Below are 23,950 nucleotides of genomic sequence, written 5' to 3' on the forward strand. Positions count from 1 at the left end.
ATGCTATTTTATTTTTTTTACCTTAGCAAAATAAATAGACAAATAATAAATGAATGAACAGATGAATGAATGGCAAATAAAAAAAGCTGTGTTGCCTCAGGAGGTAGTGCATTCCCACTCACTAGAGGTCTTCCATGAGAGGCTGGATAAATACTTGTCAATTTAGACGGAGGGGAAAATGTTTCTGGTATGGGGCAGAGTTGATGGCCACTGAGGTGACTTTCAGCTCTGATCTCTTGTGATTCTGCAGTCTCATGATTGCTGGGTCCTCACCCATGAATCAGAATGTCCTTCTGGCTTGCTAGTCTGTTCCCCTGATGGGAGACAGAGCAATTAGAGTGACAAAGGTCTCTACTTGGGCAAAGCCCTCAAGCATCTGTCTTTGATTGACTCTTGATTCTAACCCAAGTCTATGTTCTTATCTACCAAGGGCATAGATTCATCACAGTCCATTCATTCTAAGAAGCTTGCATGCCTTCAAGCCCCTACTATTTATGATGCATCTTGGAACTTGGGCAGTCAAGGAGCATTTCTTAAGTAGTCAGCATGTGCCAGACACTGTACTAAGTGCTGAGGATAGAAAGAAAGACAAAATAATGAACATGGATTCAAAATGTCATAAGATGAATATTAAAATTTTATTGTATTCACGTGTGATCTGGAAAAAAATTGAAATTAAATAATTTTTTAAACTCTTACCCTTCTGTCTTAAAATCAATACTATTTACTTCTTCCAAGGCAAAAGAATGGTAAGGATTAGGCAATGGGGGTTAAGTGACTTGCCCACAGTCACACAGCTAGGAAGTGTCTGTGATTAAATTTGAACCCAACACCTCCCATCTCTGGCCTGGTTCTCAATTCACTGAGCCACCCAGCAGGTCCCTAAATAATTTTTTAAAAGACAAAATGATAGTATTTAATATCCCCAGGCTTTCTGCAATATATAGGTCAAATTCTTAAGCCATCACAGAAAATTCCTTGGTTGAGAATCAAGAAATCAGATGGGCCGTAACTCCCTTTGAGACCTTAGTTGTCATTGCTGGTAAGTCATTTTTCAGTTGTGTCCAACTCCTTGTGACCTCCATTTTGGGGTTTACGTGGCAAAGATACTGAAGAGATTTACTATTTCCTTCTCCAGTTCATTTTACATGTGAGGAAACTGAGGTAAACAGGGTAAAGTGACTTGGCCAGGGTCACATAGCTAGTAAGTGGCTGAGACCAGATCTAAACTCAAGAAAATGTGTTTTCCTGACTCCAGACCTGGCACTCTATCCTTTGTATCCCCTAACTGCCCTTTGTGGCATAATCACATCACAGTCAGAGCTAGAAGGGACTTTTAAGATTACCACATTCAAGTCCTTCATTTTACAAATGAAGAAACTGAGGAATGGAGTAATAAGCAGATTACTTAATCAGAAATTTAAAGCTAGAGGGGATTATCACTGAGTATAAAACCCTCAATTTTAAAGATTAAGAAACTGAGACCAAATAAATTAAATAACTTGCTTAAGGTCACACAGGTACTAAGTTGTAAAGAAGTCTTCTAATTCAGGTCTACTGACTTTAAATTGGGGGTTATTAACTTCTTTTGTGTCCTGAATCCCTTCACTCATTGGGTGAAGTCTATGGATTCCTTTTCAGGATGATGTTTTTAAATGTATAAAATAAAATGCATGGGATTGCAAAGGAAAACAATTATATTGAAATAAAGTTGTGATTTTGTTTCCACCACCATTTAAGTTCACAGACCTGAAATCTATCCATCAACCAAGATGTCTATACTCCAGGTTAAGAACCCCAGCTTTCACTATTCTGACTTAAATTTAAAACAAAACAAAAAAAAACCCCAAGAACCCCAGCTTTAAATGTAGTGTTTTCCTCACTGTAGTACATAATCTCTGAACTTCCTGCCTATAGATTGGGCATAATCATGCCTCCACCCCATCATCATTTCCTTCAAGTCCTGGAGATTTAATGATGAGGTTGTAATTGGAAAGCATTGCACAATAGTTTGTCCAGACAGGTGACTTCCTTGGGAATTCCCAGGGTGGAACACTCTCTTCCTCTAAGTTCCCAGACAGAAATTTCTGATGCTGATCAGACACTCATCTAAAGCAAGGTGTTTTCAAGGCTCGTACAGGGCACTGAAAAGGTTAATGATTTGCCCATGTTAGGATGAATCAGGCAGCAAGGTGGTGCAGTGAATAGAGTGCAAAACTTGTATATCAGGAATACCAGAGATCATTGGGTTATACATGTACGTATTATCATTCAATACCTACTTCTATAGAGATTAAAATTAATATGCAAAAGCTAAGTATTATATTTTATAAAGTTTTATTAATAATAAACTAACATAAAAAGCTAGAGTGAAAAGGTGCTAAACTAACTTTAGCCACCCTCGTAAAGAAGAGAGAGAGAGAAAGAGAGAGAGAGAGAGAGAGAGAGAGAGAGAGAGAGAGAGAGAGAGAGAGAGAGGGAGAAGCTACAGAATTTATAAAACATAACATTGACCATGCAAATGTGAAGGCGCAGGAGAGATTAAAGGGAATTTGGGGAAATACTAAGGGACTTCTGGGGGATGAAGTCCAAGGCTCAAAATCTCCATTTATATACTTCCATATTATTCATTTTTGTAATAATCTCTTAAAAACCAAAACCCCACAACCTACACTCATATAAACAAGTGAAAATCAAATGTTTTCCTTCTGCAATTCTACTCCCACAGTTCTTTCTCTTGATGTGGATTGCATTCCTTCTTATAAGTCCTTTAGGATTGTCCTGGATCATTGCACTGCTATCAGTAGCAAAGTCAATTACATATAATCATCCCACAATGCTTCAGTCCTCCTGGTTCTGCTCATTTCACTCCACATCAGTTCATGGTGATCTTTCCAGCTCATAGGGAAATCAAGAAGTTTATCATTCCATATTGCACTGTAGTATTCCATCACCATCATATATCACAATTTGAACACCAGAGTATTAGACATTTATTAGATGTATGACCCTAGGCAAGTCATTTGCATTGCCTCAGGTTCCTCATCTGTAAAATTAGGATAATAATAGCACTTATCTCCCCAGTTTTAAGAATCTAATGAGTTAACATTTGTAAAGTGCTTTGCAAACTTCAAAGAACTATGTAAATGCTACTGAAAATATGATGATGATATCACAGGTAGGATTTGAACCCAGATCTTCCTGACTGAAGTCAACCTCTCTTTTGCTGTACTACCTCCCTATTCAAAATATAATATACAAATTATTACTGTGAAACTAAGATGAAAGGAAAAATCAGGTCTTTTGTTACTCATTGGGATAATAATCTGCCACCTTTACTCCATATTAGAGGAAGGAAAAAAAGTCAATTCTGTTGCAGAAATGCAACAGTTATGGAGAAAGAAGCTAAGAATGGGTCTGGGAGATCAGGTGTCCCTCTTGATCCAAGAACTTGAAGAAGCAAGTTCTCCCTCAGTGCCATTCACCATCCAGCAGGGCTTGGGGCAACATAAATGGCAGCATATGGAAAGATGTTCTGTGGGTCACCAATTGAATTTGAACATCTAACCAAGGTCTCTGTGTAGCCCGAGGATATTTGGGAGCCAATTTCTATGGTGAACCCAAAGATATCTTGGAGTGAATGTTGCCAGCTCATGTGCTAGTACTCAGGAACCTGTAATCAGAGCCACCCACAATTCAATACATTGACAAAAAAAATCATTCTGTGTACAAATTAACCTTATGGGCTTGGAGAAAGGAATAATGAAAGGATCAGGGACATATCGTACAATCTATACCCTGCAAGCCACTTTTGTTTTAAGGAACAGAAACATTATAATAAGGCTGAGAGGGCAAGAGGTATAAGAAATTCCAGGCTACAGTCCTGCCCACAACAGCCAGCAAGTCACAGAGGGGGATGTATCCCATCTCCTGCCAAAGGACTATGCTGAGATCTAGCAAAAAAGTTTCCTCTACAAGCAGCAAAGCTAAAAACCCCAGATGCTCAACAGATCCAAACTTTATAGATAACTGCCTCTAGGTTGGAGAATGAATGATGAAAATATTTATTGTAAGTGTCCTCTGGTATCTTCTGCAACAACACCTGGCTGGCAGCAGGGCCACAGAGGTCTCTGTTCAATAATTCCACCCTGAATAATGCAAATTATGCTTGTTGAACTGACTGGCAACATATGCCAGAGAGCCCAAAGGGAAATAACACAAAAATAGTCTCTTTGGTTGTTGTTATTTGTTCACGTGTGTCCAACTCTTCCTGACCCCATAGACCACACCATCCTTAGGATTTTCTTGGCAAAGATACTAGAGTGGTTTGCTATTTCCATCTCCAGCAGATTAAGGCAAACAGAGGTTAAGAGAGTCACATAGCTATTATCAGGGGGCAGAATTTGAAACCAGATCTTCCTGACTCTAAGTCCAGTAGTTCTCTAAGTCAGAGAATTTTGTTCAGTTGTGAGGGGTAAAAAATGGGGGTTTTTTTGGTTGGATATTAATATTTAAAGGTTTGGTCGCCAAAGAACTGAATAAATACCAATTCCTAAAATGATTTTAGTAATTTATTTACAAAATATAGGAGAGAGTGGAAGTAGAGAGGTGAGAAGGTAGAGTAAGAGATCTAACTTAAGGAATTAGATTTGTATTCAAGTCTGGGCTTTACTCCAGCAGGGCTTCAAAGGCCCAGCTGGAGAGCCTAAATGTCAATTAACAAGGGGTTTAGTCACGAGGGCTTCTCCCAATCAAGGGCCCCTCTGGAGGCTAAGGTAGTCAGCTTTCTTCACTCACCACGTGTAATTCTAAGGGAAAGATTTAAGAACAATCTCACCAAGGTCTCAGGGTCCCAGCCAGAGCTCCTCCAGGTCTAAATCATGAACAAGAAGAGAGTCAAAAGGCCTAGCCCAGGAAGTTCTCTTAATTTATCCTGGCCATTTCTTTCATCACTTCCTGTGCCTTCCTCTTAGTTTACGTGTCCAATAACAACAGACGCTTTTCTTAGGACTGCCCAGGAGGCAGTCAGTAAATTTTGATTTGTCACTCACTCTAGCACAGGTGGGTCACAGACCTCCCAACTTGTGAGTTAAGTGGAGTTGTTTACACTTTTGGTGATTAGATTTGAGAACGTGCTAGGTAGATTTAATCTCATTACCACACAACTTTTTGCATTTTCTTTGTCCTTAGGACTCCCAGCGAGTATCTTCTCTTTTAACAGAATTTGCTTGATTGAAAAGAGAGACAAGGATCCTTTTCCAGCATATGCAATAAGCCCAGGGTCATATAGCTATCTACTCCACATAGTTGCCTCCTTCCTATTGCTTATAAATCTTCCCCAAATTCCCAAGTCCAAGTTTAGGAAGTGAGCTATATTCACAAGTCAAGGCAAGAAGACTGCATCCTTAATGGGAACCCAATGAGTCACTGGTCTCCAATGTTCAAATGGACTGGGATTGCCTTAGGGTGATGCAGATCATATTGCTTATAGGAATCATTCATCAAGACCTTCAAAGGACTAGCCAGTCCCCTCCTTTCCTTTGACAGATGAGGAAACTGGCACCCAATGAGATTAAGTGACTTCTTTGCTCAAGGTCATACAGGGATTAAGTATTAGAAGAAAGATTTGAATGCAGGTTTTCTGACTCCAGAATCAGGGTTCTTTCCATTTCACTGTACTGTCTATAATATACTATATGTATATATATACATATACATATATACACATATGTATGTATACATATCATGTATAGTGTGTAGTTAGAATGTTGTACCCAAGGACTATGTTCTCCAGAATTCCTTCAGTATTTCCCAGAATTCCTTTCCTTTTCATCCCCAAGTTTCCTGCTTATGTTGTTTGTTGTGTGTAACCTTGCCCTGAGGCTCTTTTCTCTGGCAGCTCTGCACTCTTCTCTCCTGTGAGTGAGGTCTGGGGAAATTTCTTTCTTTCCTGAGGTTTTGCTTCCCTTTACTTCAAGTTATTATTAATAAACTTTATGGAATATAATATTTGATGTATTTGGATATTAATTTTTAATCTCACAATATCTTTATGCATATATGTCTGTGTGTCCATATGTGCTTTGTATGTGTATTTTGTTTCACATATCCATGTGTCATATTTGTCCATCTAACATGACTCTTGTTCATATCTTCCCATTCATTTGTGAGAAGCAGTCAAAAGTGATAGAAGCTTTCAGACTTGCCACTCAGTTATCCTGCACTCTGGACACAAAGCCAATATCCAACTTCCTTTTCAGTCATCTCTTTCCTTGAATATGTATTTGTTGTTAACAACAATGTTGTTATTGTTGTTCAATTGTCTACAGACTCTTCATGGCCCTAGTTTCTTCTATTTTCTTGGCAAACATAGTTTGCCTTTTCCTTCTCCAGTTCATTTTATAGATGAAGAAACTGAGGCAAATAGGGCTAAATGACTTGCCCAGGGTCACGCCTAGTAAGTGAATACATATTTGACTCCACTTCTTCATAGTTCCTTATTTGCTCTGTATTACAGCCTAATCACACCCACCATGGACCAATCCCCCTTGCTCTCTGAGTTTTACTGAAGTTGAATGTCTGAGAGTTGCCAAAGAATTAAAAGTGATGCAAAGACAGAAGAATGACATCCTATGGGAATTTATTTTTCATATAATGTATTAATTCATATTTTAGGCCCCTGAAGAAGTAAAGTCCCAGTTACTGTATATCAGAGAGAATTACTGTGTCTGGATTCTGGGTCAAAGAATTCCATCCAGCCCATTAGGTTTTTTTGTTGGGTTTTTTTAAACTCTTATCTTCTGTCAATAGTGTGTACTGGCTCCAAGGCAGAAGAGTGGTAAGGGCTAGGCAATGGGGGTCAAGTGACTTGCCCAGAGTCACACAGCAGGGAAGTGTCTGAGGCCAGACTTGAACCCAGGACCTCCCATCTCTAGGCCTGGCTCTCAATCCACTGAGCTACCCAGCTGCCCCGTAGCTCATTGGTTTTGGCATGGGTTTTTTTTTGTCCTTAGGAATCCCGATTCTATGGTCCACTGACACATTCTTATGCTGCAGAATCCATGCCTGTTTTCCCATAAATCCCTTCTATGTTCACCTGTAAATCTACATTCACTCTTTTTAAAAAAAAAAATAAATCCCTTACCTTCCTTGTTGGAATCAATACTTTGGATTGGTTCCAAGGCAGAAGAGTGGTAAGGGCTAGGCAATGGAGGTTAAGTGACTTGCCCAGGGTCACACAGGTGGGAAGTGTCTAAGGCCAGAATTGAACCCAGGACCTTCTGGCTCTCCATCTACCGAGTCATCCAGCTGCCCCCTCCACATTCATTCTGAAGTCTTCCACCAAGCAGCTGCCAGAGGTCTTTCTCTTAGTATTTTATTTTTAGGGCTGCTTCCTTCACTTTACCCTTGCTGTAGGATGGAGCCCCCTCCTTTTCCCATCTTCTATTTCCCAGGTTATCTCCCCTGTTCTGCCTCTTACATCATCATCCTCACCACCATCAATAAGCATTTATTTAGCACATACCACATATTCATATTGGATATGCATAGAAAAAGGAAAATAGTGTTCTTACCTTCAAAGATCCCACATTCAAATAGGAAAGACAATATACAAACAACTACATACACATAGGGCAGCTAGGTGGCACAGTCCATAGTGTGCTGGGCCTAAAGTCAGGAAGACCTAAGTTCAAATCTGGCCTCAGACACTTACTAGGTGGATGACTGAGCAAGTCACTTGACCAAATTTGCTTCAGTTTCTTCTTTTGTAAAAGGAACTGGATAAGGAAATGGAAAACCACTCCAGTACCTTTGCCAAGAAAACACCAAATGGAGTCACCACAACAACTTACACACAAGTTACGTAGCCAGATAACTCTGTCATTGGAGATCAGAGACCTGAAATGGAATCCCATCTTGGCTCATTACACACTCTGTTACTTTACCTGGAGAGGGAGTGGGCATAGGGCACTGGACTTAAGAATCCAAAAGTCACTTAATAGACTCTCCCTATCTGTATGACTCTGGACAAGTCATTTAACCTCCGTCTGCCTCAGTTCCCTCAACCATAAGATAGAGATAATAATAGAACCTACTTCCCAGAGTGGTTATAAAGATGAAATGGGGTACTTATAAAATGCTTTGCAGACATTGAAGAGTTATATAAATGCTACTTGTTATTATTATATTATAGTCTATATATAATTATATTTAAATATACAATTTATCTGTAAATATAATTATATATGTATGTGAACATATAAATATATAATTATATGAAATATAATTATATTATATTATGGTTATATTTTATATTATATTATTATATAAGATGTATACACATATGAATGGGAGGTAATCTCAAAGGTTACCTTTGAGAAAAAAGTAAAAATAATCTCAAATTTCTCAGAGAGACCTGGGAAAGGCTCTTATAGTAAATGAGATTTGAACAAAGCTTTCTCCCACCTCAATTTATCATTTTTTTAAATATTCTTTTTCTTTTAATCTTGAGTTCCAAATCTTCTTCCTCCCTTCCATTCCTCTCCCATCCACTGTAAAGGAGAAGTAATATGAAATCAACCCTACCTATGACATCATTGATCAGAGTCTTAAAAGAAACCAAGGAAGAAAGAAGGAGAAAATATGGAAAGAGAGCATTCCAGACACAGGGGGAGAGCCAGGGAAAAGCTCAGTCAGAAGATGGAATGTTGCGTGTGAAGACTAGTTGGAAAGCTAGCAGAATATGGAGGGGGCATTTCTGAAGGGTAGAAAGGGCCAGGTTTGAGGAGCTTTTAAAAGCCAAACAGAGGATTTGATATTTGATCCTGAAGGTAATAGGGAGCCACTGACATTTTTTTTTAATATGGGGAGTAATAAAATTAACAGAAAAAATGCCTACTTCTCTATCCACCAGGCATTTCTCTAGTGACCTCTGGGTCACCCTCCACCTTGCTTCTTTATTTATTTTTTTTTAGATTTAAATATTTTATTTTTTTTTTAAGAAAAATTTTCCGTGGTTACATGATTCCTATTTTTACTTTTCTCTCACCTTGCTTCTTTAAAGATGGTCTTATCCCAAGATTCCCAGCCCTAACATATTTCAATGAGAATGCCTTAACTAATTGTAACACTTAGCCCTGGTGAACACGCATGGCAATCAGATGATGGCAATAGAAAACAACGGCTCCCGAGGAACCATTTCAGCATATCAGGCCAATAATCCACAAACGAAAAAGGATTCACACAATAGACTCTAATGGTTTCCAAGGAGCTGTTATGGTATATTGGGTAAATAAAATGTTATTGAAATGTATTTTTCCTGTTTAAACAACTTGCAGCAGGTGCATGGGAAGTGGCGAATTATCGAATGTTTCATGTGTGCTTGAATACTAAGAGGACGAAAAGAAAACGTTTTTGTAACGAGAAGCTATTTCTTACCATTGCCAGAGGAACGATGCCGGCGAACGTCGTCTGGCTGACGAAGATCTCGGAGACCACCAGCTCGCTGGCCGCGTCCTCCCCGGGGTACTCGATTTGCCAGGTCACTTGCTGAGCTCCCGCCAACCCACTGCTGTTGTCGATTTCAAAGTCCATCTGTAAGATCTCATAGAAGGAGGCATTTATTCTAAGAAAAAAAACAAAAACAAACAAAAAAAAAACGAGTTAAAGCACAATTTAAAACCAACCATCAGCAAAGCGTCAAGAATGTAATAAATGGCTGCATTTTGCCTTTCCAAGCCGAAGAATTACTGTCAAGTTCAACAAGGAGACCAGCCACATCAATAAAAAACTAAATCACGGGATTTCCTCTGATGGCCTGGGCTCAGAGGGAAACTAACAGCCCGGTTTTAGGGCTTTGCAAAAAAAAAAAAAAAAAAAAAAAGAAGGAGATCCATCGCCGATTAAATGGGGCATTCAGATGACATATTATCTCAGGGTATTTAAGTCTCCCCATGTCCGCCAGCCCTGGGAACCATAGAAAACCACAGATGTTGCAAAATTATTTAATTGTTCTCATCTGAATTGGGGGGCATGTTTTGTCCTTTCGATTCACTGGCTCAGGCCAAAGTGTGTGTTTATAATGAAAGGTACAACCTTATCCTTCCAGACCAACCTCGTGTAACTCCCCCTTCATATGCCTTATGTTCCAGCCAAGTAAACTAGACCACCTCCCGCTGCATCGATGAGTGTCCCGAGCCTTCCTGCCTTTGCTGTTCTGTCAGTCATGGGATCCCAACTCAGGAGAGCCAAGAATTATTATTGTTATTGTTGTTGTTGTGTTGTTGTTGCGTGTTGTTGTTGTTGTTGTTTTTGATGTTGTTGTTGTTAATAAAATTATTGATAATAATATTATTATTATTAATGAAGATGTATTTAACAAAGACAATTATGCTAATGAATAAATGAATAAATAAGTGTTTACTAAGCACTCACTAGGCCCAAGCATTGAGCTAGGTCCTAGAGCAGGGGTCGGCAACCTTTTTGGCTGTGAGAGCCATAAACGCGACATTTTTTAAAATGTAATTTCGTGAGAGCCATACAGTGCTCACAGTGCCACTTCTGTAACAGCGCCTGAAAAAAAAATGGACTTTATGGCTTCTGCAGAAAGAGCCATATCTGGCCCTAAAAAGAGCCAGATATGACTTGAGAGCCGTACGTTGCCAACCCGTCCTAGAGCATTGATTCCCAAAGTGGGCGCCACCGCCCTCTGGTGGGTGCTGCAGCAATCCAGGAGGGCGGTGATGGCCACAATTTTTTTTGTATTACATTCTATTCTGAGTTCAATAAATAGTTTCATAATTTCCAGGGGAAGCTAAGTAATATTTTTTTTGGAAAGGGGGCAGTAGGCCAAAAAAGTTTGGGAACCACTGATCTAGAGAAACAAATACAAAAGATGGTCCTTCAGGAGCTTATATTCTAATAGTGGGAGAAATGCACTCAGGGAGTGATGATTATGGAAAGGAAGTCTGGTCTGGAGAGTAATAGGCATGGTATGTGGAACCACAGGGAATACCACCAAATATGGATCTGACTGATATTGGCCAATGTTGATCAGCAATAGTGATCAGAGCTAGAGGGGAAACCAAGAAGGGAGGAGGAGAAGAGAAGAAGGAATAGGATGCAGTGGTAAATACTTAGCAATCTTTAAGATTCAATATAAAGTCTGGAAGAGAAGGAGGAGGAGGAAGAGGAGAACAAGGAGGAGAACCCACAGCTGGGTGGCACAGTGGGAAAAGTTCCAGACATACATGGACTCAAGAAGACCTGGGTTCAAATCTAGCCTTGGACACTTACTGGCTGTGCGACCCTGTACAAGTCACTTAACTTTGTTTACCACAGTTTTTTGTGTTTTTTTCATCTATAAAATGAGCTAGAGAAGGAAATAGTGAACTGCTCTAGTATCTTTGTCATGAAAATCCCAAATGGGGTCATGGAAAGTTGGATATAGCAGAAACAAGTAGAGAACAACAAAACAGCCATAATGGTGTAGTAGTAGAAGAAATGGTAATGCTGTAAAGATGAAAATATGGAGATTCTGACAATATATTTTAATATTTATTATGATTTATTCATAGGAGAAAGGAGAAGGGGAGAAAGATGAGAGAGAGAGACAGAGAGAGACAGAGAGAGAAGGAGAGAGGGAGAAAGAAAAGGAGAGGGAGAGAGAGGAGAGAGAAGAGAGAGAGGGAAAGAGAAGGAGAGAGAGGGAGAGAGAGAGAAGGAGAGAGGGAGAAAGAAAAGGAGAAAGAAAGGGAGAGAGAGAGGAAGAGAGAAAGAGGAGAGAGAGGTGGGGAGAGAGAGAAAGAGAGAAGGAGAAAGAAAGGGAGAGAGAGAGGGAGGGGGAGAGAGAGGAAAAAGAGAGAGGGGGAAAGAAAAGGAGAAAATAGGGATAGATTGATCTTGGAGAAAGTTTACCCTAATCTAGCTTATCCATTATGCTGGACATCCTGCAGCAGCCCCACCCATCACCCACACAGAAGTAGAAGAAGCCTCATGCTTCCTGGTTCAGGACCTATATACACTCCTGGCTCCATCCTTGGTCATGGTGTTGTATGCTGATGACCCTGAAGCTGATGCCAGATGCCAGATATTCAGGCAATAAATAGTCAGGGGATTCCAGGTCATTGTGGATGCCATGAGGAGGGATGGAGCTATTTTCTCCACATAATACTAACAGTATTGTTAATATTAATTAAAGCTTTAATACTTATGAAGGCTTGCCCCAAATTTTTCTCATAATAACCCCACCATACAATAACTACTACTACCACCACCACTAAAACTGCAACTAATACAACCACCAACACTAACGACTAATACTCCCAGTAATCACCACTAATATTACAACCTCCATTACTACCACCACCACTACTATCACTACTGCTACTACTACCACTACCACTACCACCACTAATTTTAGCTAATACTAAATTACTAATTTTAGCTAGTATTTACTAATATTGCTAATATTTACTAATGACTAATATTTATTACTAATATTAGCTAGTATTTATATTGTATCTTAAGGATTATAAATATTTACTACTGCATCCTTCTTTCTTTTCTCATCTCCTTCCCACCTAATTATAGGAACTGGTTAGGTTCAGAAAAATTTCACAGGATCATAAATTTAGAGCTAAATGGGAACCGTAAAGGTCATTAAGTCCAACCTCCTTATTTTACAGATGAGGAAACTGAGGCTTAGAGAATGCATGTAAGGACACACGCATCTAAAAAGTGTCAGAGGCAAGATGTGAACTCAAGTCTTCCCAAGTCCAAGTCCAGTGTCCTATCAACTATTTCTATTTTGCCTCTTCAAGTAAAGTAAGTTAGTAATCAGCCAAGTTGAGATTCTACTCCAGGTCTTTCTTAACTCCAAACTGAAACTTTTCTCCCTTTACAATGTTTCAATGAAGCTCTGTACCTTCTCCAATTTGCCCACATCTTTCCAGCTCATCCACAAGCATATCATAATTGCCATCATCCCTCATCATTTTGAAATCCATGTTCAACATGTCTATGGCATTTGCCCAATTTGCCATCCCTATAATAATACCTTCTAGGATTCTGTACAGAATTGAAGCCAAGCCAGTAGTCTGAAGAATCAACATACATCACCATTTTTAAAAAGGAAAAATTCGTTTCTGTTGAATCAGAATGGCAAGTACCTCCCTCCTAAAACAGCGTATAGATTATGTAGCAACTATTCCATTGACTAGCTAATGACATCCCTGTAAAAGAAAAAAAAAACCTCTGAGAAAAGAAACTGTCACCAACATGGTTGTAAAGGCATCACCCAGAATCCTTGCTTACCATTAACTTTTAGAAATGTGAACTGGGAAGGGAAGGGGGACAAGGGAGAATCTGCCTGCAAGAAGCCCATGTTCTGGCACGAGGTAAAATAAGATCATACACGTGCCAGAGGTCAAACATTTTGGGACAAGGAGATTCCATGAACTCTCTGAGCTCTCTCCTCTGTGCCTCAACCTCCCCTATTCCCTTCTCAGGCTTCTGAGAACAGGTCTCCCTCACAGAGCTATTGTTCCAGTAGCCTTATGCTTATACACCCCTCCATCCGGTGACCCCGGCATCTTTACAGTGTCACACAAACCACACTCTTATTTCCCAACTCTGAGGGCTTCTCCTGGCTGTCTTCCACGTTTAGATCTCTCTGCCTCCTCATCCCTGTTTGCTGGCTCCCTTCACGCCTCAGCTAAACTCCCACCTTCTGCAAGAATCCTTTCTTATTCTGCCTTAATCTTAGTGCTTTCCTTCTGATGTTATTTCCAACTGATAGCTATAGATAGCTAGAAATAGATACACATATACATGTGTGCATTTGTGTGGATATGCAGATACAGATATAGATTTTGTTGTTGTTCAACCACTTTCAATCATGTCTGATTTTTTTTTACCCCATTTGGGATTTTCTTGGTAAAGATACTGGAGTATCCTTCTCCATCTCCTTTTACAGATGAGGAAACTGAGGCAAAAAGAATTAAGTGATTTGCATAGGGTCACACAGCCAATAAGTGTCTGAAGCCACATTTGAATTCCAGGGCCAACGCCCTCCTTCCACTGTACCACCCAGCTGCCCCCAGATAGAGATATAGATTTCTACTCAAGGAGAATCCATCCTCCCCATTTCAAAACAGCTCATTCTATTCTGGGGCAGTTTTAATAGTTAGGAAGTTCTTTCTGACATTAAACTTAAAATTGGTTTCTTTGTAGCTTCTTCTCAGAGTTCCCACTTCTGCCTACTAGGGCCATTTTTGATCTATGTTGTCAGATGCAGAAAAAGAAACATTTGAGCAGGCATTTGGAGGGCAGAGGGCTGGGACAGTGTGGGAAGAGCCAAGGAAGCGTTCTTGATTGAAGTGGCACCTGGGATGATCCTTAAAGGAAAAGGATTCCAGTCCCCTTAAATACACTTGCTGTAGCCCAAACAGAATGCCAAGGAGACATATGAAAGAATACTGCATTGAAAGTCAAGACCCAGGTTAACTTCCAGGCTCTTCCTTTTTCTAACTGGGGATCCTTACACGAATCATTGTGGACTGTCTGAGCCTCCATTTCCTCATCTATAAAATGACATGGATGGAATAAATCATCTCCTATGCTCCTGCCAGGTCTAAATCTTTGACTTTGCTTTGAGTTTTGCTTAAAAATAGGGTTGTAGAAGGGAATAAGAAGCCTCCTTTCATTCCTTGCTGGCATCACCCTGAAATCTGGACAAGAGAAATAGAAATGTGCTTTTGTGCTCACTATATCACTTAAATGCCTTAGTAAGACTGACAAAACCAAACTGCACTGATCTGATCTAAACAAGATTCTACCAAAGGCCTATCCAAAATTCATTTCTTCTCATTTTTTTCTACTTACTTATCCAATCTTGAAAAAAAAACACACGATTTAGTGCTCTTTGGACTATCTCAGAATAGGACAACATAACTACTTTTTGATGAGTGAAAGTATGAGGAGGTAAGAGCATCTTCGATAAGCATCTTTCTTTTGGTGAGGACTTCCCTAGAAGAAAGGATGACGGAGATGAGACGTACCTGATTCTGCTTCCATTCTTCTGCTAGATCTCTCTATTTTGAGATCTTTTTAAATTCTACACAGCACTGGGATTATAAATAATCAGACTGTGAGCCATTTCAAATATTGTTCTTAACTTTTATGGACTAATGTTATTAGTAATAATTACTATTACTGCTAATGATGATGCAACTTATTATAGAGCCATAATCTAAGGCAGGAGATCTTAACTTTTTTTTATGGCAGGGAGTCATTTGACAGTCTGATGAAACACATGGAGCTTTTCTTTTCTTTTCTTTGTCAAATCCTTATCTTCCATCTTAGAATCAATAATGTCTTCCAAGACAGAAAAACTATAAGGGCCAGGCAATGGAGGCTAAGTGACTTGCCCAGAGTCACACAACTAGGAAGTGTCTGAGGTCAAATTTGAAGGCAGGACTTCCTATCTCTAGACCTGACTCTCAATCCACTGAGCCACCCAGCTGCCCCATACCTTTTCTTAGAATTATGTTTTTAAAAGCATTAAATAAAATACATTGGATTATGAGGGGAAATAATTATATTGAAATAAGGCTATCAAAAGTATTTATAAAATAAGTTCATGATCCCCATATTAGGAACCCTTCCTGTAAGACATGAATGAATGAATAAAAAACTTATTAAGCCCTTACCTTTGTGCTAGGTCCTATGATAAACAAAGAGAACACAAAAAGAGACAGTTCCTGCCCTCACAGAATTTGCATGCTAAAAGGAGGATATCAACAGACTCTCAACAGGGGAATGGTGACCAGGGAAGGATGCTTTCCTCTGGGGAATCACAGGGATGATGAGTTAATATATATAAGGTAGTCAGTTAACATGCCATTGCCAGAATTAATAGCATTAATTAATAAATTCAAAAATGAAATAAGGAGATACAGGAAGAAACCTCACTGCGAAAAGAGCAGGCTAGAGGAAATGAGCAGTAAAACTCCCTAATATTGCAGCAGAAATCTCAAACTCCACCAGGACCTAGAAAAAGATTTGACAAAGGTGAGGTTCATTCTGCCAACCTAAACTCCTCTCCTCTGGGTTCCATACTACTGACAGAGCAGTGGATGATGGGCCATGGTCAAGGCCAGAACTGGAAAGAACTAGGGAACTGGTCCTGCCACAGAATCTAGAATTGGAGACAAGATAGCGTCTTGCTCTACAGACCATGGAACACCTCCTGTCTCGTCTCTGAAGTCATTTAAACACTGTGTAAGCAATTTAAGTGCTCAGTGTAAGCTGTCATCCTTTCCCAATCAGGCACTTGGGGTGTTTCAGACTGCTAAAAGGGCTCCCCTTATGTGTCAGACTGACTGTTTTCTAATTAGGCTTCATTTTAAGCATCTTTGCCCAGCATGCAGCTTTTGTCTCTGAAGCTGCTTTCCCTCCTTTACCCACCACCCCCTTTAAAAAAAGGAAAGAAAAGAAAATCAAAAATCTACAAAGTGGCTTCTGTCAGCATATCATTGATTTCCCAAAAGCCAAGGTCTCGATTTCTTCCTCAGAAGCAAGGCAACCGAGAAACTCTTATGAAATAATGCCAAATCGGATCATGTTCACCCTCAGCTCAGCTCTTGAACCCCAGGTCATCTCCAATTATCTCAACAGGTTGCAGGAAGGGTCCATAATTCACCAACAGGTTTTAGCTCTGTTAGTTACCTTCAACCTGGTTTAGTCCATCTGCCAAGATGGTTTACTAGGGAGTGGCCAGTGTGCATGCTACAGCTTCTGGAAGCCACAAGTGAAAATTGGGTGAAAAATGGACCCTCAAAGGTGGATGAGCAAATCTGAAAAAGGCTCAGCAAAGCCCCCAGCCAGAGCTACATGTCCTCTTTGGACATCCAGTGTAGGTGAGTTTTCAAATGGGGACACACACACACACAACACACACACATACATACATACATACATACATACATACACACGTTTCATTAAGTCCTTGATGAAAATCAAGGTTTCGCCATATCGAGGAGATGATCCTTGGTCCTCAAAAGTTATGCCAAGAGAGTGGAAGCAAGACCAGTGAGCTTCTAGATAATTAGGAAAGCTCTGGGTACGAGAGGCCCAGTGACAAATGGTGAGTCATTCATCCACAGGCTAGGCTCAGTAAAGTCAGAAAGGGTCATCACTGAATGGCCAGTAGTCAATTTTTAAGCCACAGAAGTTCTTTTAAAATTATCTCCAAAATTAAAGAAGTGCCATGATCTACATAGAGTAACAGTCAAAGAGCTAGCCTGTTCAACTTCTATCTCTAATCTATACGGGCTACGTGACTCCAGGCAAGTCACTTAACCTCTATTTGCCTCAGTTTCTTTATCTGAAGCACTCACCTCCAAGGGTTATTGGTGAGGATCACATGAGATATTCATAAAGTGCTCGAAGTATTGTGTAAGTGTTGTTGTTATTCAGTCATTTCAGTTGTGTCTGACTCTAGGTAACTGCATTTGAAGTTTTCTTGGAAAAGATACTAAAATGTTTTGTCATCTCCTCCCTCACTTTACAGATGAGAAAACTGAAGTAAATGGGATTAAATGACTTACCCAAAGTCACACAACTAGTAAATATCCAAGCCCAGATTAGATTTTAAGTCTTTCTGACTCAAAGCCCAGCATTCTGTCTATGGAGTCATCTCCCTGCCTTCCAGGCAAACAGAAGTTAAAACACTTGCCAAGGGCCACACAGCTGATAAATGGGTGGGTCTAGATTTGAACTCAGGTCCTCCTGACTGCAGATACTATATTCTATCCACTGTGCTACCTAGGAACCCCAATGATGATCAACTATGGCTTTAATTTGGAAGAGGGGGTTTTCCACTCTGTAAAAAAATCTCAAACCTTCATATATTTCCACATAATAAGAGCTAATATTTAAATGGTATTTTAAGGAATACAAATCATTTTCTTTGCATTATCTCATTTGTCATACACAGGTATATCCACTTTAATTTGTAGATGTATATGGCATGAAAGAAATATCATGAAAACCATGAGAAAAATATCATAAAATCAAACCAGATAGTTAAAAATCTCCCAAATGTGAGAATTACTAGTGTGCAGGACAAGAGATTAAAAAATAATAATAAAATAATAAAACACGGTTCTGTCTACAATCGCAACCTTTGGACCTGTCCTGCTGAGATCTACTGCGTCAAGTACATAGCAAACACTCTACACAGGGTTATAAAATTAGTGCATTCATTAATAATACTTGACGTATACATATATTTTCCATATACATAATACTTTAAGGCCTGGAAAATATTCTCCATTTACTCTATCAGTTGTGAATCCAGCAATTCTGTGAGGTACATGCTATCATTTTCCTGAAATGAAGGAGAATTATCCAGAAAGCACAGAGAGTAAATATTTGAGGTGAAATTCAAGCCCAGCTCTTCCTCGCTTCAAGTCAAACACTCTATCTATTGAATGAATGAATGGATGAATGAATGACGAATGTTCATAGCATAGCTACAAAAATGTCTCAGAGCCAAAGCCTGATGCTAATTCAATGATTGAGCCATAAATTGGTTAAACCATTCTATAAAGCAATTTGAAGATATTTAAGAAAATGTACTACATTATTCCTAGACTTTAAGCCACAGATTCTGCTAATGAGAATACATACAAAGTTATAGTTCTTCTGGTCTGGCTGTCACAGTTTAAGAAGGGCTAGAGAGGGGCAGCGAGGTGACTCAGTGGACAGATAGGCCTAGAGTTGAGAGGACCTGGGTTCAAATCTGGCCTCAAACAATTTCTAGCCATATGGCCCTGGGCAAGTCACTTAACCCTATTTGCCTAGCCTTTGTCCTTGTCTTAGAGTTGTTACTAAGACAGAAAGTGAGGGTTTAAAGAAAAGTGGGAAGGGGGGAGTGAGGACCCTAAGAAGGATAACCTTGAGTCCAAGTCACATGAGAAACAGTTGATAGCCCAGAGTAGACAAACACTTGGGGGGGCCATGATGGTTGACTTCATGAATCTTGAAGGCTGTCATGTAGAAGAAACATAAGGCTTGTTTTGCTTGGTCCCAGAAGGCAGAAGCATAAATAATGGGTGAAAATTCCAAGAAGGCAATTTTAGACTTGATGCCAAGAGCAACACCTAACAATTCAAGTTATCCAGAAGTGGAATGAGTTGCAATGGCATGTTTCTCCTTCCTGGAGGTCTTCAAATGGAGGCTAAATAACTGCTTTTCAGGAACATTATATTAAGATTTCCTTTTCATATATGGATTAGAATAAATGGGACTTAAAAAGATTTTTTTAAAAGAAGACAGGACCTATTTGGTTGGTTGGTTGGTTGGTTGTTTTTTTTTTTAACTTTCCATCTTAGAATCAATACTGCATATTGATTCTAATGCAGAAGAGTGATAAGGGCCAGGCAATAGAGATTAAAGGACTTGTCCAGGATTACAAAACCAGGTAGTATCTGAGGCCATATTTGAATCCAGGACCTCCTGTCTCTATGCCTAATTCAATCCACTGAGTCCCCTGGCTATCTCCAAAAGGACCTATTTGTATAACTATATTCATTTCTGCTCTTTTTGTTGTAGCAAAGAATTTGAAATTATGGGGCTATCCATCAATTGAGGAATAGCTGAACAAGTTGTGGTGTATGATAGTGATGGAATACTACTGTGTTCTGTGTCATTTAAAAATGTTCTAAGCCCTGGGACACTACATCTCCCAGGGCTCCCTGCTACAACTTCCCCCGACACCTCCCACTTCCTTTGTGGGAGGTGTTGGAGAAAGTATAAAAGAGAGAATTTTGGAGCCTTTTCTCTCTCTCTAGCCTAGAGACTTTCTCTACCGGGAGGCTTTCTCAACCTAGAGGCTCTTGACCCTGGAGAAGTGCCTACCAGAGGAGATCCTTTTTCCCTACCTAACTTTCCCTTTCCTAACTAAATAAAAACCTAGTTATTCTACAATAAGTGCTACCTGATCTTTATTGAGCTCCAAAGAGCTTGGGTCAATTTCCCCTCCCAGGGCTGGGGGCTACCTTCCTTCCCTTCCTCTAGTTTTCTCTTCCTTTCTCTTCCTTCTCCTATCCTCCCTTCCTCCTATCTCCCCAACTCACAGTTCTAAGAATTGACAAGAAGGATGATTTCAGGAAAATCTGGAAAGACTTACTTAAACTGATGCTGAGTGAAATGAGCAGAACCATAAGTATAACATACATAGTGACAACAATATTTCTTTTTTCTTTTTTTAAACCCTTACCTTCCATCTTAGAATCAATACTGTGTATTGGTTCTAAGGTAGAAGAGTAAGGGCTAGGCAATGGGGGTTAAGTGACTTGCCCAGGGTCACACAGGTAGGAAGTGTCTGAGGCCAGATTTGATCCCAAGACCTCTGGTATCTGGGTCTGGCTCTCAATTCACTGAGCCACCCAGCTGCCCCCAGCAATATTTCTTAATGAACAACTGGGAATGATCTACTTATTCTCAGCAATACAGTGATCCAAGACAATCCCAGAGATTCATGATGAAAAATGCCATCCGCCCTCCTAAAAAGAACTACTATCTGAATGCAGAATAAAGCATATTATATTTCATTTTCTTTCTTCTTTTTCTTCTTTTTTTATTTGAGATCTCTTCCACAAAATGACTTATATGGGAAAACATTTTACATGATTATACATATACGATATATACCAGATTGCTTACCAGCTCAGGAAGAGGGGAAAGTAGAGAGGACAGGAGGATCAGAGGGGAGAGAACTTAGAACTCAAAACTTTTAAAAAATAACATTTAAAAATTGTTTTCACAGGGCAGCTGGGTAGCTCAGTGGAGTGAGAATCAGGCCTAGAGACAGGAGGAGGTCCTAGATTCAAACCCGGCCTCAGCCATTTCCCAGCTGTGTGACCCTGGGCAAGTCACTTGACCCCCATTGCCCATCCTTACCAATCTTCCACCTATGAGACAATACACCGAAGTACAAGGGTTTAAAAAAAATTGTTTTCACATGTAATAGGGAAAATAAAATATTTTTTTATTCAAAGATATTTTTTCCCAATTACATGTAATATAATATTGGGAAATAATGGGTTATACATGTATTATCATTCAAAACATACTTACATAAAATAAAATATTATTTTTGTTATTCAAATATTTTTTTATTTTCCCAATTACATGTAACAACATTTTTCAACATACATTTTCCAAAATCATAAGATCCAAATCTTCTCCCTTCCTCCCTTCCATCTCCCTCTCAGAAACATTGAACAATTTGATCTGGGTTATATATGTATTATCATGCAAAAAATACTTCTATAAAATAAGATATTATTTGGATTTTTTAAAAAAGAAAAAAAGGGACCCGAGACCCCTTCTATACTTTCAAATATTGTGATTCTTTAACATAACACAATGATTTTTTTTAACAGAGCCAATAAAATCAACATAGTCCTTTTTACTGTTCATGTTAAATACAGAATGCGCCTCCTTCCTCTCTATTAATAATTGATCATCTGTTCGGTTTTGTGTACCTGAGCAATATGCTTTGTAAAGGAGATCTGGCGCCACATATGTTGGGAAATGTCTGTCATATTAAAACAAAATGTGCAAATAAATCTAGTAACTACTTTTTAAACCCAATGCCTGCTTGATGCTCAGCAAACCTTCTGTTCATGACATACTCTTCCTAAGACTTTCCAATGGGAATGTGACGGACCCTCAATGACTGTGGGACCTCCTTCAGAGCTATAGGTTTAATGGACCTCTTTAAAATGGACAATTAAAGAGAATTGTCCAGAAAGCACAGCGAGTAAATATTTGAGGTGGAAACTAGAGAGAGACAAGTAGCTTCCCTTCCAAGTAATTTCACTTAGAAACTTTGCATTGCCCCAATTTTAAGAGCTTTAGTGTAGAGAAACTTAATATTCAATCCCATGCATCAGCCACAATACTCCAACACCAAGAAAAATAATAAAATGGTCTCCGATATTAGGAATTCTCTTCATACCCATCTGCTAAAACTCCTTTAAGAGAATGTCTGTTCTGTCAGATCAAATCTCTAATTTCTCTCTGGGCTGCACCAGGCTCTGTGACCAGAGCTGGGAGCTGTTTCTAATCCCTTCTGGATCGTGGGTGTTCTGTGGGCGTGGGGTGAAGATAATACCAGAAAAGTGAAAATTCAACTGGGAAAAAAATGAATCTTCCATTCACTCTGTTAGCAGCCCCTTAATCTCATCAAAGCCCCCACTATAGTCCTACAAAGGTCTGGAGATCATTTTTGTAGGAACAGAGCTACCTAGAGTGGTAAAGAGAATCAGTGCCTGGCCAGAGGGGTAGAAGGTTGTCTGGGAAGTTCCACCCTGCCCTGATCTCCTCTCCAGGGCTCCCTCTCTGCCACAGTGGCTAGCTAAAACTCCATGAAATCCTGGGGTTGGAGAAGCAATAAAAATAAAGCTAGAATTACTTTTATAAACACACACACACACACACACACACACACACACACACACACACACACACACACTAGGTTATTTCCTACAAGCCAGAGGAAGGAGATCTTATAATTTTCGGCAGCTGGCATGCTTGCTAATAAGTCCATTTCTATGGAAATGAGTTCATAACTATTAATTTTGCCCGGTTCCTGATCTATTCTTGATGAGCCTTTCAAATTTAGAAAAGCGCTTCATGATTCTCTCAATTTGGTAATTACCAGCTCCCTTTGCTGAATCCAGCCCAATGTTTCAGACATGAGATATTCATTAGACATATTTCTTTGGGGCCGGAGGTAGGGGGATGAGCAATGGGGAAGGGCTCAGCTTTCTGTTTGCCCCTTAAGTTCAAGTGGTCAGACGTTGCCCAAAGAGAATGGCTTATTTCATGCAGACAGGCCCAATTTTGGTCAATACCACACTTCTCTCAGCAAGTCTATATGGAGCCTACGTTTGGGGTGGAGATTGATGGGAGAGGGTATGTCGGATCGCCTTTCTTCATGACTCAGTCATGGCAGCAGCAAAGAAAGGAAGAAGAAAAAGAATTTGGGGAAGGGAAGAGATGCTGGACCTTTGTATTGTGGAGACTAAAATTAATATACAAAATACTAAATATTATGCTTATAAATTTTATTAATAATAAACTAACAAAGAAAACTAACTAAAAGGTACTAACCAGCCCGCTCCCAAGAGCAAAAGAGGAAGAGGGAGGAGTTATAGCCAACTATAAAACAATAACGTGATCACACAAAGTTGGAGGCACAGGAGAGATTAAGGGGAATTTGGGGAAATACTAAGGACTTATAGGGGATGCAGTCCAAGGTTCAAAATCTCCATTTATACAGTATTCTGGACAAGTGAGTCTTGTCCCACCCTTTTGTAGCATATCAGGCATACTTGCTCTTCTCTGACCAAGATAATTAATGACCTCTTTGTACAGTCTCTCTCCCATGGCTTCATGGTACCTCCTCCTCATTTCTGCTTCTTACAAGTGCTAGTTTTATTCAAAGTTTTAGCTCAGTTGCCACCTCCTACATGTGCCTCTTCTTGATCTATCCAATTGCTAATAAATGCCATTTTCAAAAAAAGAAAAAAAGAAAGAGAAATATTTTGTACTTGATATAAGTGTTGCTGTATTTTCTGTTGCACAAGGACAGGGACTGTCTCACTTTTTGTTTTTGTATCCCTAGCACTAGTGTCTAGTATATAATATCTGCTTAGTAAAGGAACAGGTAAGTGGATTGATGAATGAAAAAATGAAAGGAAGGAAAGGAGGAAATAAGGAAGGGAGGAAGGGAGGGAGGAAAGAAGGAAGAGAGAGGGAGGGAGGAGGGAAGGGAAGAAGAAGGAAGGAAAGAAGGGAGGAGGGGAGGAAGGAAAGAAGGGAGGAAGGGAGGGAGGAAAGAAGGGAGGAAGGGAGGGAGGAAAGAAGGGAGGAA

The 23,950-nt window shown here is 39.6% G+C and overlaps 1 protein-coding gene across 1 annotated transcript in view; it reads right to left on the reverse strand.

Moving 5' to 3' along the window:
* Positions 1-23,950, reverse strand: part of TMEM132B (transmembrane protein 132B) — a 421,888-nt gene that overhangs the window by 232,656 nt on the left and 165,282 nt on the right. The window contains exon 3 of the mRNA XM_044685397.1: positions 9,439-9,625. Within this exon, the coding sequence (XP_044541332.1) occupies positions 9,439-9,625 (187 nt within the window). The remainder of the gene's footprint in view (positions 1-9,438; positions 9,626-23,950) is intronic.

The sequence above is a fragment of the Gracilinanus agilis genome, chromosome 1 (assembly GCF_016433145.1).
Source record: "Gracilinanus agilis isolate LMUSP501 chromosome 1, AgileGrace, whole genome shotgun sequence".
In the NCBI taxonomy this organism is placed as follows: domain Eukaryota; kingdom Metazoa; phylum Chordata; class Mammalia; order Didelphimorphia; family Didelphidae; genus Gracilinanus; species Gracilinanus agilis.